Source organism: Phyllostomus discolor, chromosome 1 (genome assembly GCF_004126475.2).
Source record: "Phyllostomus discolor isolate MPI-MPIP mPhyDis1 chromosome 1, mPhyDis1.pri.v3, whole genome shotgun sequence".
Classification (NCBI taxonomy): Eukaryota; Metazoa; Chordata; class Mammalia; order Chiroptera; family Phyllostomidae; genus Phyllostomus; species Phyllostomus discolor.
In genome coordinates, this window is record NC_040903.2 from 84,692,082 (window position 1) to 84,710,792 (window position 18,711).

Sequence of the window (18,711 nt, forward strand, 5' to 3'; positions counted from 1 at the left end):
AAAAAGATCTCATTTATATATTACCCTTTTATCTTTAAAAGTTAAATTATAGGTTTCTTACCAAAACTAGATATGTTAGGACATTGAGCAAAAAAAGGAAAAAAAGACTCATGGACATGGACAACAATGTGGTTATTGCAGGGAGGGGTGGGGAATATAAGAGGACTAAATGGTAATTGAAAAAATACAACAAAAAATAAATAAAGTAGCCCTGGCTGGCATAGCTCAGTGGATTGAGCGCGGGCTGCGAACCAAAGTGCCGCAGGTTCGATTCCCAGTCAGGGTACATGCCTGGGTTGCAGGCCATGACCCCCAGCAACCGCACATTGATGTTCCTCTCTCTCTCTCTCTCTCCCTCCCTCCCTCCCCTCTCTAAAAATAAATAAATAATATCTTTTAAAAAATAAATAAATAAAGTAAACTATTTAATCATTCCTTCCTTTATTTATTAAGAAAATATTTATTGAGCACCTTCTCTTCTGCCTGCTGAATATAAAAAATCAATTAAGTATTTTCCTGTCTTCAAGAGGCTCAAGGTTTATTGGTATTTCTTTGTTTGTTTGTATAGCCTACTTATGAAGGTACATGAATTCATAATTTTAAACTTCTGCATTCCAAAACTTGTGGACATAGGCAACAAATAATTGTTGTTATAAGCACTAAAACAGTATTTTGTAAAAACAGTCTTTCACTATTTGTTTAAAAACAAGTTTTTAATGTAATCGAAATAAGCTCAGAATAAAACTCTAGTATCTTCATCATATGTGATAATTACCTTTTGAAGTAGCTTTGAGGAGCTGTGGTAAACATGATTCCTGGTGCTCTATTTTGTCTGAATTAATTTGTGTGTGAGAGAACTCCAAAAACGTAACATAAACAAGAATTATTTTAATTTTTTGCCTTTTATTTAAAGGTCCTTTAGGTTATGATGATGAACAGAAAAAAGAAAGTGATTTTTCTTAAACATATCAAGCATTTTTGAACTACATTTGAATTGAAAAGGCTTGAGTGAACTGGTCTTACCTTGCCGTTTGGCCTGGCTTACTTTGAAGTCGTAGACCCCAAGGGTCTGAACAGAAGGTATCAAAGAGCAAAATGTGAAACATTAGCCAGGAAAAATAAAGTGATCAAAAAGCTAAGGCATGAAAGAAAATATTTATACCAGAAGAAGCTTTCAGTTGATTCAAAAGACAAATATTGAGGAATAACAAACTAAAATGTTAACATCTGTTTCGAAATATTATAAAGCGTTAGAATTAGACATTCATTTTAGCAGGCCAGTAGCTTAATACATTGTTAGAACTTCAAGCAGGTGATGAAAGCCACTTATATTTACCTCACCAGTCATACAGCAAGGTTCTGGTAATTTTCTTTCAGTGTTAAAATGCTATGTTTAAAGAAAAGATACCTGTTACAAAGAGATATTCTACATTAAAAAACAATCTTAGGGCTTATTGTTTTTATTAATTTAATCAGCCCTTGATTGATGCAAGGGCCACCTCTCTGCTTCTAGAGCTCCCCAGTCAGGGTTTTAGGTGTGATAACTTACTTACAGTGCTCCTTGACTTTTTACTCCTCATACTATTATTTTGGGGTTAGATGTGCTAGAAACAGGATTAAAAATGGCCACTTGTTCTGGACATGTTATGGCGATGATAAAAGTGCAACATTGCTTTTGTGACATATTTTCTAGTTTTATTAATGTATTTGCATATATATATTCACAAATATTTATAACAGTTTAATTAGGTAGGCATGATTATTTCTATTTTACAGATTAAGAACCCCAAATCACACTTAGAATATGTGCTAGGACTGAAATGTAGACCACAGGCATTACTGTATTAACTCTAATACTGTTTCTACTCAACTTCAGCTGTCTCCAGAGACATCCCATACTCTTTAGAAAAGCAATATAATATCTTAGGATAAATGACCTAATACAAATTTGTGTATGAGAGAAATACATGGAGAAATTAAAAGAAAATTTTAATATCATCCTCATGATATTAAAATGAAAGAAAAAACCCTAATTTGCCCATTTAAATTTAAGTTATGCTCCCTGACTTAATTGGCTTGCATTTTATAAGTAAATAAGAAGTATTGACAATCATACTGTGAGAAGGTGTCTATAGAAACACACAGGAAAAAAATGGAAGTAATAAGTGAGTGCTTACATGGCATCCATTACACAGGTGTTACATAAACCTAAGTATATTTTGATTAACATCATTATTGCAGTGTGACATAATAATCTAATATCATTGAATCAGAAAATCTAAACAGAAAAAATATCTAGATGGTTGTGCTCATGACTGAACTTGACAATAAATGAAGAAAAGGGTAGACACACATGCAACAAACAGAGCAGAAATTCTCTCATTTTTCATTTGTATTTTGAAGCTGTTGTCTTTCCTTTTGTGTCCAGTCAGCAAGATTCAAATTTAACAATTGCTAGTAGGTTTGCCTTGTATGTATGATCTGCTTTTTAAATTGTTGTCTTTAAGGCAGTCCTAACTGGCATTTTTTTTAAACTTTGTATTTATTTATTTAATTATTTATTTTTAAAGATTTTATTTATTTATTTTTAGAGAGGGGAGGGGGAGAGAGAGAGAGAAAGAGAGAGAGAGAGAGAGAGAGAGAGAGAGATCAATGTGTGGTTACTGGGGGTTATGGCCTGCAACCCAGGAATGTACCCTGGCTGGGAATTGAACCTAGGACACTTTGGTTCCCAGCCCACGCTCAATCCACTGAGCTACACCAGCCAGGGCCTAATTGGCATTTTGATAAAGGATTAAGCAAAAAATATATATGTATATACAGTATATAGACAGAGACAACAGTGTGGTGACAGCAAGAGGAAAAGGGGGATGGGTGTATGTGGAGGTGGGCAAAAGGGACACAAATGGGGAAGGAAAGAGACTTTGGGCAGAGGGCACCCGATGCCGTGTGCAGATGATGTTTTGTTGAGTTGTACACTTGAAAGCTGTATGTGAACCAGTGTTACCCCTATAAATTCAATTAAAAAATAAAATAAATATTCTTTTATTGAAGTTTTTTTTTTTGTGCAAGTCACTTGACTAATACAGTTTTTTTAAAGATTTTTATTTATTTTTAGAGAGGGAAGGGAGGGAGAGAGAGAGAGACAGAGAAACATCAATGTGCAGTTGCTGGGGGTCATGGCCTGCAACCTAGGCATGTGCCCTGACTGGGAATCGAACCTGCGATGCCTGGTTCACAGCCCGAACTCAATCCACTGAGCTACGCCAGCCAGGGCTAAATATTCTTTTTATTAACAAAAATATACTGAGCCATTGGTAGTGACTGAGGATTTATAAAAATGAATGATACATCAGTGCCCTCAAGGGGTTTATTTATATGAGAGGCTAACTTTTGTATATTAAAAATATAAACATAAAAACCTCAAAATGTATAATATTGCATGTTGTGTATAGTATACTAAATAAAATATAGAACAGGTAAAATAAGTAGCTGACAGTCACTAGAGAACCATAAGAAAGATACTAATAAAATACTATGGGCATCACTAAAGAGAAATAATTTCCACCTCAGCAGATCAACTTCATGTTCATGGTATTATTCATGAAATGAATTTATCAGAAAAAAAGTTTTAGTCATATGGGAAGATTTTTTTAATGTAATGTGATTTCCTTACCATTTTCTTTATATTTTACCATAGAATTTTTCCCCTAAGCATTTCCCTGCACTTAATAAGTACTAATATTTCTCTTCAGTGAAATGTACTGAAATTAAACAATATCAAAATCTCATGAATAGTAACTAGGATGAAATGGTTGATTGGAGCGAAAATACAAATTCCCCAAATTCCCAGATTATTTTAAAATCTGAAAACACCAATTACAGAAGTGTAAAGTTGCCTTTCCCAAGGAGATACTGAGACCAGATTCAGAGACAAATTCTACCAAATCTGTAATGAATGATTAAATTCATTGCTGTTTACATTATAATGCTATACATTTCAGGATTTTTGGGGGGACCATTTTTTAAAATTTATTTTTAGGGAGGGAAGGGAGGGAGATAGAGAGAGAGAGAGAGAGAGAGAGAGAGAGAGAGAGATAGGAAACATCAATGTGCAGTTGCTGGGGGTTATGGCCTGCAACCCAGGAATGTACCCTGGCTGGGAATCAAACCTGGGACACTTTGGTTCCCAGCCCGTGCTCAATCCACTGAGCTATGCTAGCCAGGGCTGGACCATTCATTTTTTAATTTTGGGAATATACTTTATTTAACTCATATATCCCAAAATTACATTTTAATAAGTAATCAATATAAAAATTATTGAGATATTTTACATTCTTTTTCTTTTTTACAGGTCTTCCAAATCTAGTGTATATTTTCATACTTGCAGGACATTTTAAATCATTCTAGCCATATTTCAAATGCTCAATAGCCACATGTGGCAAGTGGCTTCCATGTTGGACAATGTAGCACTAAAGAATACAAATCCAAATTTCTTAACATAATTTACAAAGGCTCACATTTCTTCCTAGCCTGATCTTCCACTTCTCTCCCACGTATGCTCCCCACTCTGTTCTCGCCTTATTGTGCTACGTGTATGCTCCTTCACACACCCATGATCACTGCTCCTTCAGTGCTGCCCCCACACCTTGCCCCCCAACTCTGCTCCCTTAGCACTGCCTCTCTTGTTGAGTGGTAAGCTACTCTGACATTAACCTTAAGACTTCTCAAAGATGCCACATAAAATGTTAAAGTTCAAATTTTACTTACTGTATTATAATTTTAAAATTATTATAACATTATTAAATGTGGCATCCTGTTATTTTATATCATTATTAACAGATGACTTGATTATCTATAAAAACTACTCAAAAGAGTCCTCAAAAAATTATTAGACTAAAGGTGTAGTAAGGTTGCTAGATAAAAAATTAAACCAAAAAATTATTTATAAATCAGCAGAAAATATGAAATGCCTAACAAGAATCTAATGAGGTATAATCAATAATTTTGTGAAAAAAATGCATCTTTTTTGAAGTACCTAAATAAATATGGATCTATCATTTTCATAGATTGTTAGGGTCAGTGTTGGAAATAGACCAGTTCTCCCTAACCTGTCTCAACATTTGATCTAATTTCAGTAGAAATTCCAACTGCATGTGTGTGTGTGTGTGTGAGAGAGAGAGAGAGAGAGATATTACAGGATAATTCAAATATGTGTATATATAGAAAACAAACATCTGGAAAGGACCTTGATGCTCCTGAAGATAAGTTAAAGAGAATGTGTGTGTTGGGAGGGCTTGTTGTAACATTTGTCAGTAATTATTGTATAATGCTATAGACTAAAAATAGTATAATAATGTTCAATATTTGAAACAGAGCTCAATTGCTTATTTATGTAGGAATAAAGATAAAATTGTACATATGCAAAAAGGATTTCAGTTGGACTAAGAAACTTAAATATGCAAGGTAAACTATCAAACTTTCAGAAAATAACACAGATCATTTTGACAAGATAAAAAAATCAAGTATGGGAGAAGAGATTAATTAATTTAAAGATTAAGGACTTCTCATTCATAAACGAATACCAAAAAGAGAATGAAAAGACAAGCCAGAATATGGCAGAAATTATTTTAAGTCATAATTAATGAAAATGGAATTAATATCCAGAATTATAAAGAACTCTCTCAAAAACAGTAATAGAAATACAAACAACTATGGAGTATGGGTTAACATAGCAAGCATGTCACAGCTATCCTTAGAAACTAAGTCCTCCTTGCATAGTTGGTCCTTGACTAACATGTGGCAATTTCAATTTCAAAAGCATTTGACCCCATGGTTTCTGAACTAATAAGGTTACTTTCCTGTACTTGTTTGTGTAAAGAATGTGGTTTATGCAGAATAATGACTTTCCTTCTGGGGGTCTTGAATTTTGGTGTGTGCTAAGCTGAAGATGCCTGCATGACCAGTCAATGAAAACATTGGGCACTGAGCCTTTAATGAGCTTTCCTGGCCAGAGCATTGCATACATGTTTCTACATTTTTCTTGCTGGGGAAAAGTGTATTCTATATGACCTCTGATAGGAGGGAGAGAGCTTAAGGAAACCTACATATACAGGTTCCTGCAGATTCCTTGTATATCTTTTTTTCCTGTGATTCAGTTATATATTCTTACTCTATCACTATAATAAATCCTGGCTGTCAGGTGGTGAGGAACAGATACCATATGATCTCACCTTTAACTGGAACACAATCAACAAAAGAAAAAAAGCAAACAAAATATAACCAGACACATTGACATTAAGAACAATCTAACAATAGCCGGAGGGGACAGGGGAGGGTCTAGTGGGGGGAAGGGTTTTCAGGAACTACTATAAAAGACACATGGACAAAACCAAGGGGGAGGGTGGAAGCAAGGGAAGGAGGCAGGTTTGGCTGGAGTGGGGGAAGAGCGGTGGGGGAAAATACAGACAACTGTAAATGAACAACAATAAAATGATTTTTTAAAATATTTTATTTATTTATTTTTAAAGAGAGGAGAAGAAAAGGAGAGAGAGAGAGCAAACTCAGTCAGTGTGTGGTTGCCTTTTATGTGCCCCTCATTGGGGACCTGGCCCGCAACCCAAGCATGTGCCCTGACTGGGAATTGAACCAGTAACCGTTTGATTCACAGTCCCACGCTCAATCCACTGAGCTTCATCAGCCAGGGCACAATAAAATAATTTTAAAAAAAAGAAAAGAAAATGCAGGGGGAAAAAATCCTGGCTGTGAATACATCTGTATTCTGAGTTTTATTTGTCCTGGTGAATCTCTAAATGTGGGGGTGGTACTGGGGACCACAACACAACAATTTAACAGAGAAATGAATAAAGACCTAGAGAGTATTTTGCTAAGTGAAGTAAGTCAAAGACAGACAAATATAATATGATTTCACTTATATGTGGAATCTGAATAACAAAATAGTTGAACAAACAAAATTGAAACAGACGAATAGACATAGAGAACAGACTGGCTGCCAGAGTAGAGGGGGCTTGGGGAACTTGGTAAAAGAGGTAAAGGGATTAACAAGTAAACATTGATGGTTAAAAAATAGTCACAGGGAATATGAAGTACAACATATGGAATATAGTCAATAATATTGTAATAACTGTGCATGAGGTCTGTCCAGAAACAGTCCAGCCATTGTTAATATAAGGAGAATGGTTTGCATGATGTCCATGTAACCTGGCAGCCCCAAAGAGTGGACTGAAACGTGCATGTATGAACAATGACGACTTCACTGCTTTGGTCAGTGGGGGTGGTAGACGCTGTTGAGTGAGCATGTGTACCGTGTGACCATCTCATTCAAAATGACTGAGCTAGTAGAGCAAAGAATCTGCATCAAATTTTGTGTTAAGCTTCAACATTCCACCACAGAAACTATTCAGATGATTCAGGATTCTTTAAGGGGTGATGAAATGAGTGCAGCACAAATAAAAGTGTGGCACAAACACTTCAAAGATGGTTGAGAATCTGTTGAAGTGGCCCACGTTCTGGAAGGCCTGCAATAAGCAGAACACCTGAGAATGTTGAACATGTATGGGCTGCAATCAACAAAGGTTGGCAATTCACAGTGGGAGAACAAGAAGCTGATCTGGGGATTCCAAAAGCTACTGTGTCTGAGATTTTGATGCAGGATCTTGGCATGAAATGTACCAAAATTCATCCTGCAGCTTCTGCCACCAGAGCAGAAGGAACATCATGCTGCACTTGGAAGAACTGTGAGGTCCCAAGGTGCCTACTTTGCAGGGGACTGAGGTGTCATCACCCTATGTACAATGTTCCTTGTATCTTGTATCTTCTTCAATAAATGTCTCTAGTTTTCACATTACCTGGCTGGATACCTTCTGGACAGAACTTGTATGGTGCCAGGTGTGTACTGGAAATATTGTGGGGAATACTTTGTAAATATATGATTATCTAACCACTATTCTGTATCAGTGAAACTTAAATACAAAATAATATTGAAGGTAAAAAATAAAGAAAAATACTTGAACAGGCATGTCACAGAATAGCACACCTAAATATCTAATAAAAATGAAAACATGCCTCAGTGTTCTTATCAGGGAAATACAAATTAAAATCAATGATATATACGTTTCACCTACCAAATTGTCAAATATTAAAAAGCCTGTCACTATCAAGTGTTGAAGAAGAATTAAAGAATAGGAAATGTAATACAGTGCTAGTGGGAATACAAATTGATTCAATGCCTTTCAAAAAACCTTTGCCACAATATTGTAAAAAATTAAAAATAGCTTAGAAATTCAGTTCTTGGTTTACACCCTTGGAATGACTTTTGCAGATATACATTGTACATAGTACACTATTTATATTTATTTTTATTTTTTTTTATCCTCACCCAAGGACATTTGTTTCATTCCTTTTAGAGAGAGATGAAGGGTGAAAGGGAGGGGAGAGAATGAGCAAAACATTTATGTGAGAGAGAAACATCAGTTTGGGGATAGAACCTGCAGCATCCTGGGTATGTGCCCTCACTGGAAATCAAATCCACTACCTCTTGGTCTGCAGGACGTCACTCCAAGCATCTGAACCACACTGGCCAGGGTGGAGTAACACTTTATAATATTTAAAAAACAGCAAACAAATTAAATAACCATTATATTAGAATGGCTAAGTTATGATATATCCATAAAATAGAAGTAAAAATTAATGATGTAGCTATATGCAACAGTATGGGTGACTTTCAAATACATAATGTGGATTGAAAAGATAAATCACAAAAGAATGTTGTCTAGTAACATAAAGTTTAGAAATATGTTTGACTAAATGTCTTAGGAGTACACTTATGGTAAAACTGTAAAGAAATGTAAGAAAATTATAAACATCAAAATTCTAGCTGTCTCTTCCTTTTTGGGGGGATACCAGGGAGGCACAATTAGGGAGAAGCAGAAATAGACATTTAGTGATAATAAGGTATTTTTAAGCTGCTTGGTAAGTACACAGGTATTTATCAGAGCTTTATTTTCTATACCTTATCCATAGTTAAACTCTGTCTATAGTAAATATTGACTCACTGCAGTACTTACTAAAGCAGTTTTTAAGAAAACTTATGTCGGTAAAGGTAAAGGGAAATTGTCACACTCTTGTTTTGCTTGTAAGAATATAAACGGATACAATCTGGAAGAGCAAGTTGGTGATGTATATCAAAATTTTAAATACATATACCTTATTACTTTGTAGTGCCATATCTAGAAATTTGTCATCTCACATACATTTGTGGAAAATGAAATATTCATATTCATTTCAACATCATTTATAATAGTAAAAGAATGGAACTTCCAAAATGTTCTTCATCAGAATTTGGTCAAATAAATTAAGAACCTCAATACAATAAGTTATTGGCAGTTTTCAGAAAGAATGAGGTAAATCTATACTTATTGTTGTAGAATGATTTCTATACTTTAAGTGAATAAAAAGGGTACCGAGTAGTGTGTATAGTAGGCTGCCTTGTGGGACAGTTGTGATGGGTGGTCAGGTTTACATATACATAAATATGAATGAGTGTCAGGAATACAGAGAGGGAGAGTCTTAGTTTTTTATAGATTTTTAAAATATTTTGACTTCCTATTATTCAAAATAATAAACACTATTTTCTATGATAAAATGTTCTACTTCTTTCCCCTTTTGGAGTTCATAATAATTATTAATTTTTTAATATGTCTTTATAGGTATCCATCATATTTGGCACCTGAGGTAATTGCACAAGGAATTTCCAAGACCACTGATCATATGCCAAATGAAAAACCATTGCCTTCTGGCCCCAAGTCAGATGTATGGTCTCTGGGAATCATTTTATTTGAACTTTGTGTGGTATGTATGAAGAACTTTAAAATAATAAAAATAAGTTATGTGTTTACTAGAATAATTTTTGGATAGAAAAACTAGTCATAATATGTTTTTGCTTCACAGATTGGCTATTATGAAGAGAAATGGCTTAATTCTCAATTTGATTTTTAGAAAAATTCTGTTTGACAATTAATTTGGCTATTATTTTGGTAATTCTAGAAATGTCTACACTTTTACTAATCGTTAATATAATTGTTACTAGGTATAAATACCATTTTGGTATCTCTAGAAATTTTTATACTTATATTAGGTATAAAAATTTACACTGTACTGTCACTTTCTAAAATGTTTTTGTTAAAAATGCTTACATTCTTTGATATGTTCTAGCTCTCTCCATTCTATGGTAGTCTTTTTTTTATAATAGTCTTCTTAAATATCTTCTTTTTTTGTTCTCTAATGTTTCCTATAGGACTCACTTTGTTGGCTTTTTATGAGGCCTTCCCTAGAAATCCTCTGTATTTATTAGGGTAATGATTAAGCTGAAATTAAAAGCATAGGAAGTAAAAATGTAGTAGCTTAAAGTAGGTAGATGTTTTTTCTCCGTCATGTAAGGGTCCAGTGAGGGTGGAGTGGGCTTTATTCCACAATGTTATGCAGAAATCTGGGCTGTCAGGTATGTCTCCACTGTTCTCAACATCTGGTTTCCAAAGTTCTCTCTTTATCACCCCCATTTTTTTAGCCATTAGAAAATGAGAGGAATGATTTCATGGTAACTATATTTAAGGATTTGATCTAGAAGTTGCAGTTATCCACTCTATTTTCACTAGTGATAATTTACTCATTGTTGCCACTTGTAGGTACAAGAGAGACTAGGAAATGTTGTCTTCAGCTGGACACCTAAATATTGAGGAGGATGTTGAGAATGAGTTTGGAGGGACAACTAACAGTCTGTCAATTTTGCCTTCAAGTATCTGCTTGCCTTAGGTTCCTCTTTATTATTCCCCTTTCCTCTTATAGCACTTGTCAAATTTGTCTGCTTTACTTGGACTGTGCAGTCTTTTGAGGCAGAAATTTTCATTATTTATCTATTATTTCTGTTTTCCAAGGAATTTTCAAGATAGTTTGAATATATTGTCATTAATTTTTACCATATTTAAGAATTAGACATTATTTCCTCATTTTTGTATTTAGGAATTAATTCAACAGCAGGGGTAGTAAAGCATTATAGTTAAGGTATGTCTTATATGAGTAATTCAACAAATGTTAATATTTGCTGTATATATAGCATCATGACAGATTAAACAAGGAATAGACTGTGATTAAGATACATACCAAATGAGCTTATAAATTCAAATCCATAAACTTTGAAGGTAAACACAGAGATCTGTGTGAATACCAAGAAAGGAAATATTAATTTCATCATGTGGGTTTGATGACATTTTAAGTGCTACTCAAAGTGTAGGAAGTCTAATTTCAGGATGGCAAACTGAAAACACGGGCTTAAATCTTCCTCTGCATAATCAAACCCTTTGATTTAAAATATTAAGATACAAATTAATAACATACCGACAACTAACAAAGGGAACTTCTGGTACACTAAGAATTCTGAGAAAATAGGGGAGAAGCTCACTGGCAAGTTACTGCAGCCACTCAGCCACCCAGAAATTTTCATGGTTCAAGGGTGTATAGAATTTTGTAAAGATGTGCCTACTTACATAACAAATACAAAGCATCTAAAGATGACCACTACCAATGAAAACAACAAACAGCATTACACCATTGAAAAGACTTTAAAATAAATATGTATGTTCTTTAAGAGACAAAGGAAACGATTCCATTCATGAAACAAGTATAGAAACTATGAATCAAGAACATTTACTGAAAAAGAAAAAGAATCAGTTAAGAGTTTAAAGAAAAAAATATGGAATTTTGAAATAAAAAACATAAATAGGTGGCTCATAGGAAACTGGACAGATTGAATATAGAAGATGAAGGTGAGTAATTCCCCCAGAATATAACACAAAGAGATAGAGATTGAAAATATTTTTTAAATTTAAAAGAAATTTTTTAAGACAGGGAAGATAGATTCAAATGTCCTAATATCTGTCTTATAATAACATTAGAAGTAGAAAGTCCATAGTGTGAAAGAACCTGCTAAATACCTTGCAAGGGGAATGAAAATAAACATACAAACAACAACAAATACCTGGAAATCTTATGCTAAACTTTTAGGCGATAACCAATAGTAAAATAATACACAATATTTATTGAGCATTTATCAAGAGCCAGATATTTTTTCTAATCTCTTTACATCTATTATATCAATCAATTTTCACATCAGTCTTATTAGTTTATCAGGTTGGTTTTTTGTTTTTTTTTTTACTTTATAGATGAAGAAATTGAGGTACAGAAAAGTTAAGCAACCTCTTCTAGCTATATAACAGTATGTATCTGAGCAGATTTATACCCATCAATCTGCATCCAAAAGTGGTACACTTAAGCAAAACACTAAACTGTCTTTACTGAGCTCTGATGTCTTTATCAGTGTTAATGAGAAAAAGACATACTGAGAATAAGAATTGCATTGGCATTTAACTTCTTAGCATTGTGGAAGCAAGCAAACAGTGGGACAGTGCCATCAATGTCCTCAGAGGAAGTAGTCGAATTCTTTAATGCAAAAATTTAACATTCAGCAGTGAAAATGAAATAATGGATATATAGAATCTTGATAAACAGGAAGAAAAATTTACTGGTAGGAAAATAACATGAGTCAAAGCCAACAGACTTGAATGCAGGCAGTGTGTTCACTGTACTGCAAGTAACCAAATGGAACTGCAATGTGTGTGTGCCATGCTCATCACAAGGTGGACAAATAGCAAGCATTTAGACTGAAAGGTGTATTAGAGTCACATCTAGTAGACTTTAAAGGCTAAATTGAGAAGTTTGCATTTAGTTATATAAGATATGGGGGCCATTTAAAGTTTTTAACAGATGTTTATGAAATCAAAATTTTAGACTATGATATAATTTTTAGATGGTTAATATGGTATGTAAGAGATTGAGAAGAGAGAGAAGTGGTGGATGACTTTTTTCATTCATTTCTCCAACCTATATTTTTAATTTCATAAATATTTGAGAAAGATTTTTTCATTTGAAAAAAATCGGAGTCTCATTTTCTTTACATAAAAACCATGCTATCTTTTCTTAAGCTTTCATATTTTAAGTCATACAAGTTTAATTTGGTTATAATAAAAGAAGCAAAACAACAGTCAACATTAATGAAGCCTTCTCAATGGGCAAAAAATGCTAAGAATTTTATACATTATATAGCCCCTACTGAAAGTACAGTAAATATTCCATTTTTATAGGTGGGAAAGGTGAGGCTTAAGGTGGCTAAGTTACTTACCCAAGTTATACATGTGGTGGTAGAATGTCAAATTTGATACACAATTGTTTCTCAGAGTGTAATCATTGAAGTTGGAAGTATTTGATTCCAGACTTCATTCCAAGGAGCCTCCTGAAGCTAAATAATAAAGAAACAGTTAAAGTACAATGTATGTGTTTTAACATAAATATACCAGGTGCTCTGGGAGAACAAAGGGTGACTCTGAAATCATTGTGGGAAAAGGAAGTTTCATGGAATGTTTCTTAATAGAGACAACAGACTGCATGGATTATAATATGTAAGTCAGAAATAGTTGGGTAGTTGAAAGGGTAATCTGAGTCTTTCCCAGGAGGAATCTTGGACTCTTAATAACACTCCTGGTACCTGGAATCCACCAAGACATTCAGGTATGTGTAGGTCTCAAACGCACTTGAAATCAAACTAAAATAAATGTGTGTGTTTATATATGTATATATGTACATATATTATATATGTGTATATGTATATAGACAGTGTTTAAATGTTAAATATTGTGCAACATTTTGAAAAACATGTACCCAATAATTTTTGTTTAATTGAACTAATTTTTAAAATCTAATAAAACTTCAAAAATGAAATAGAAGTACCTAATAAAGTAATTTTCAGCTCTGAAGAAAAAGATCTCCCTAGAAAAATAGATGCAAATGTTTACATGAATTCTTTTCCCATTCTATTTAGGGAAGAAAATTATTTCAGAGCTTGGATATTTCCGAACGACTAAAATTTGTGCTTACATTGGGTAAGTGTCGTACAATTTATCTTTCTAATACAAATACAATTTTTAGTGACTGTTAGTAATCATATACATTGAGGTTGTATTTGTCTAAAATAGTGAATACACTTCTAGAAGGGACCCATGGTGATAAGTTTTCTGCTGACCTCGAAGTCTTCCAGAAAGTGCTTTAATTAATATCCACATCAACTGAGTTATATGTGCTTTCTCAAAGAAGTTTGTTACAAGAGACACAGTTGGGAGAATTGGTTTATATGAACCTTTGTGACAGAATCATGAAGGCAGACATAAGTTGTTTTAGAGAGAAAAATAAGAATGGCATATAAAATGCTCATTGACTTACAGAATTTTAAGAAATAAACTGATTTTCCAAATCCTGAAAAAAATAAAATAAAATAGTGAATACACTAAAATATCTTCACTTTCTTCAATTTTTTTATTGTTGACACTATTACAGATGTCCTCTATTTCTCCCCCCTTTACCCCCCTACACCCAACTCCCTCCTCCGCTTCCCGTCCCCTGCTTCACCACATTGTCCTCTGTGTCCATGGGCATGCATATATGCGTATGTGTTCTTTGGCTAATCTCTTCCAGTTCCCCCCACACCCTCCCCTCTGAAATAGGCAAGTAAACTAATGTGTGAAATCAAACTATGAGAACTTAAAATCATACTTTTCTGTAGCAGTTTACTGTCACACAATATGTCAACTTTTGAGCTCTTTATTTGATGACTTGTGTATATAATGACTCAGGAAGAATGTTTATTTTTTCTTATAACAAGCTCATATACCTTACATACATATCAGATGCAAATATTATAATTGAAATTTATAAAAATTTGCATAATTACTTTAGCATGAAATAAATTAAACATGTAAAAAAGACAGAAAAACAGTGATGGAGCATTTTATGTAAAAGAAGTGACAGATTGGCATACAGTTTAATTGAGTTTACAAATAATATTATGGAATATTATTAATAAATTATAATAAATCATAAATAAAATTCCATAAAATTTTATCACATTTACCACATTTAATTTTAAATATTGATAATATAGCTATTAAGGAGTCTTGGCAATTTCTAAATGTCATCTACACACTAACTTATACTTTAAATTCTCAGAGAAATGTGTACATTCTCCAAATTGTATATAATAAAAATAAATTAGTCTTATAATCATGAAAAAATAATAAGTGCCTTTTCAAACATGTACATAGAGAAAGTGTAGCTGAGAATTATTTATCTCCTTTAACACTGCTTTGTTTACATTTAAGCTGCTATCTTTCAGTATCTTTGATACAATTAATATTTAGTGTTTGAAGTCTTTATTTTTACCATTGTACATAAAATTTTAAAAAGTCGCAAGCTTTTTAATATCACAATTTCCAAAACTTTATTACATAATGTTTTTAAAAATTATCAGAGTTAAGTACCCAGTATGATGAATTAGAACAGCAGCATTAATTCTTATAATTTTTCTGTTTTATAGACTGCGTGGATGACACTATAATAGTTCTAGCTGAAGAGCATGGTTGTCTGGATATTATAAAGGTATGTGAGTACTCTGTTATTGAAAATTTGTTAATTTTGCATGTTTGAGATTCAATTTAAAGCTGTTTATTGGGATAAAGTCCAATAAAGACTTTTAAAAAATCAAAACAGTGCAATATGAAGATCATGTATCATAGAAATGTACACTTGAAACCTATATAATCTTATTAAATGATGTCACCCCAATAAATATAATGAAAAGAAAAAAACAATAAAGACGAAAGGACAGATGGTTTGTGTTTGCTGGGTACAAATAAATCTTTGGAACAAAAAGAAAATCAAAGCATCCTAGATTAGCAAACATTTGAATCAAATGTATTTTTCAATGTATCATTTTAAATATTTTTTCTCCTTATTTACCAGGAGCTTCCTGAAAATATGATAGATCTTTTGAAGAAGTGTCTTACCTTCCACCCTTCTAAGAGGTTGGTATTTTAAGAATTTGGGATTACACTGAGATCTTTAACATATAAGTACTTGTTTTTTTTCTTATTAGTTATTATATCAATGGATTAAATAAATATACTTATATATATAGTAATAAATGGTAGTCATGGCTTTAATGTGTATTCATAAAAGAAGAAACATATTAAATCATGGACAAAAATCTGGAATATACTAAAAGAAGTTACTAGTTCATTTTCTAGCCTCCAATTGAAAAAACAGCTAAATTGTGGGATATGAATATTTCTAAACTCAAATGATAGAAAAGAAATGAGAATAAAAGTTTATTGGAAATTTGTATTATAGCAAAGATTTTAGCTTGGATACATGGTGAGGTAAGTTCACAACTGTTGATTACATAAAAGAATTTCTTAGAGGTTTATTTTATCTTTTCATTTGAGTATGTCACTATTAGCTGTATAGTTGTCCCTGAACTTCTTTAGGTATATAATATTTGAAAATAATGTATTCTGATCTGTCTTTAGACAAACATTTTTGCAAAGACATGTTAGGAAGAGGGGAATGATATTAAAAGCATAGTATCGGGTAAATATGCTATATTAAACCAAGGATAGGAAGAAAATGAAGAGGTACCATTAGTTTTGAATGGTATTAAATTGTATCATTTTATGTAAGATATTCAGTAAAACAGGTACATGGTAGTTGAGCTAAAACTGAAACATTGAGATGCCCCTATGTAATAGATTTGATAGTTCATAGGTGCAAAAAGCACAACAGAGGTAAAAAATTCAGCATTTACTACTTACAGTCACTTGATTATTATGTAAATGTGTACTTTCAGACTCTGCCAAGCAGGGCTTTTTTATATTCTATGCTGATGAGGTATTTAAGACTTTTACCTATCCCCTTCAATGTATGCCATTATTCTAGGAAATTTTAATGACTTTCATTCACAGTCTGTATTTTAAATGTGTTTCTCAAGGCCAACCCCAGATGAATTGATGCAGGACCAGGTGTTCAGTGAAGTGTCACCTCTATACCCCCCATTTACAAGACCTGCCGGTTTGTTTTCATCTTCTCTAAGATGTGCTGATTTAACTCTGCCTGAAGACATCAGTCAGCTGTGTAAAGGTAATGCTAAGTAAACATAGGCAATGTTAGAAGCCTTGTTTTTAAAGTCAGTATGCTTATCCTAGTTCCAGTGTTGACTGCATCAACTATATAGAATACATTAGTGAGGCTTTACGGGCACTCATCTTGGAACTGAGAGGTAATTCTGGATGTGCTTAACCTAACATTTTATATAACTAAACTTTTAATCCTTTAAATTTAAATTACTTTGGAGCATAAACTTTAAAAATCAAGGAGATAAAGTGGAACCACAAAAATTAATATGTAAAACAAAGTCCTATTTCATCTCAGATCTTTATGCTAGAATCAGTCTTCTAATTTTCAATGGAAATTTCACTACATCAACATTTATATATCACATAATGTATTATAAATTATCGTTTACATGGTATTATTGATAAGACATTTGTACTATTATATTTCACATTTTAAGGGGATATCACCTTTTTCTGTCACACTATGAAGATTACAACTCTCAGAATGTGTGCTTTAGTGACACCAGTAAGTTACTTTTATGCCAAAAAGTTTTATGAGGTAAGTCATGGTAGGAAATAGTTATTAAATATTCATCCACTTAAATATCCATTGAGTCCCTGCTTTGTTCCATACACTTTACCTTCAGGTGACGTTCATGCCGAATGGGGAGGCAGGCAGACATTTTGTCAGATTATCACTATTACAAGTGAAGGGCAGTGTGAACATAGCACATCAAGAAAGACTTCTCAGAAGAGGCAGCAGTGGACTGAACGACAGAGCAGTTCGTGTTGGTTGCCTACTCATGTGGTTTTAGCTGCCCTTATTCCTATCCCACAGAGCCCAATATAGCTGAGATATATCCCATATCTCTGTGAGGATAAAAATTCTACTCTTTCTCAAGAAAATGAATGTATATTTTATACTCTGTGCATTTTATAATATGATTATTCTTAAGGATATCTTACTATGTTTTTCAGTTTGTGCTTTTTTTATATAATATCAGCTAATATTATCTGTTGGCTGTTAATAAAAACAAAAAGTGTGATAGCTATGACTCTCCTTAATTTGTCATTAATAGATATCAACAGTGATTACCTGGCAGAAAGATCAATTGAAGAAGTGTATTACCTTTGGTGTTTAGCTGGAGGTGACTTGGAGAAAGAGCTTGTCAACAAGGAAATCATTCGATCCAAACCACCTATCTGCACACTCCCCAAGTAAGAAAAGAAAAATTTTGGAAATGAAAAGCACAATTTAGTAATAATACTTAAAAATTTTTTGATAGACATTCCAACTAAGTGATTATGAAAGCAATTGGAAGTTAGTACCTTTTTTTAATGAAGTGTCTAATTGTAGAGTGCCCATCAATACTTTTCTTTCTAATGAGCATTCTTTTTTTTTTTAAGATTTTATTTATTTATTTTTAGAGAGGGAAGGGAGGGAGGGAGGGAGGGAGGGAGAGAGAGAGAGAGAGAGAGAGAGAGAGAGAGAGAGAGAGAGAGAGAGAGAGAGAGAGAGAGAGAGAGAGGAAGAAACATCAATGTGCGGTTGCTGGGGGTTCTGGCCTGCAACCCAGGAATGTACCCTGGCTGGGAATCGAACCTGCAACACTTTGGTTCCCAGCCCGTGCTCAATCCACTG

The 18,711-nt window shown here is 33.3% G+C and overlaps 1 protein-coding gene across 2 annotated transcripts in view; it reads left to right on the plus strand.

Moving 5' to 3' along the window:
* TBCK (TBC1 domain containing kinase) overlaps nt 1-18,711 on the plus strand; it is a 186,422-nt gene that overhangs the window by 43,733 nt on the left and 123,978 nt on the right. For both annotated transcript variants that reach the window (XM_036025646.1, XM_028507475.2), the window contains exons 6-11: nt 9,729-9,870; nt 13,949-14,009; nt 15,497-15,558; nt 15,922-15,983; nt 16,946-17,094; nt 18,149-18,287. In XM_036025646.1, coding sequence (XP_035881539.1) covers nt 9,729-9,870; nt 13,949-14,009; nt 15,497-15,558; nt 15,922-15,983; nt 16,946-17,094; nt 18,149-18,287 — 615 coding nt within the window. The remainder of the gene's footprint in view (nt 1-9,728; nt 9,871-13,948; nt 14,010-15,496; nt 15,559-15,921; nt 15,984-16,945; nt 17,095-18,148; nt 18,288-18,711) is intronic.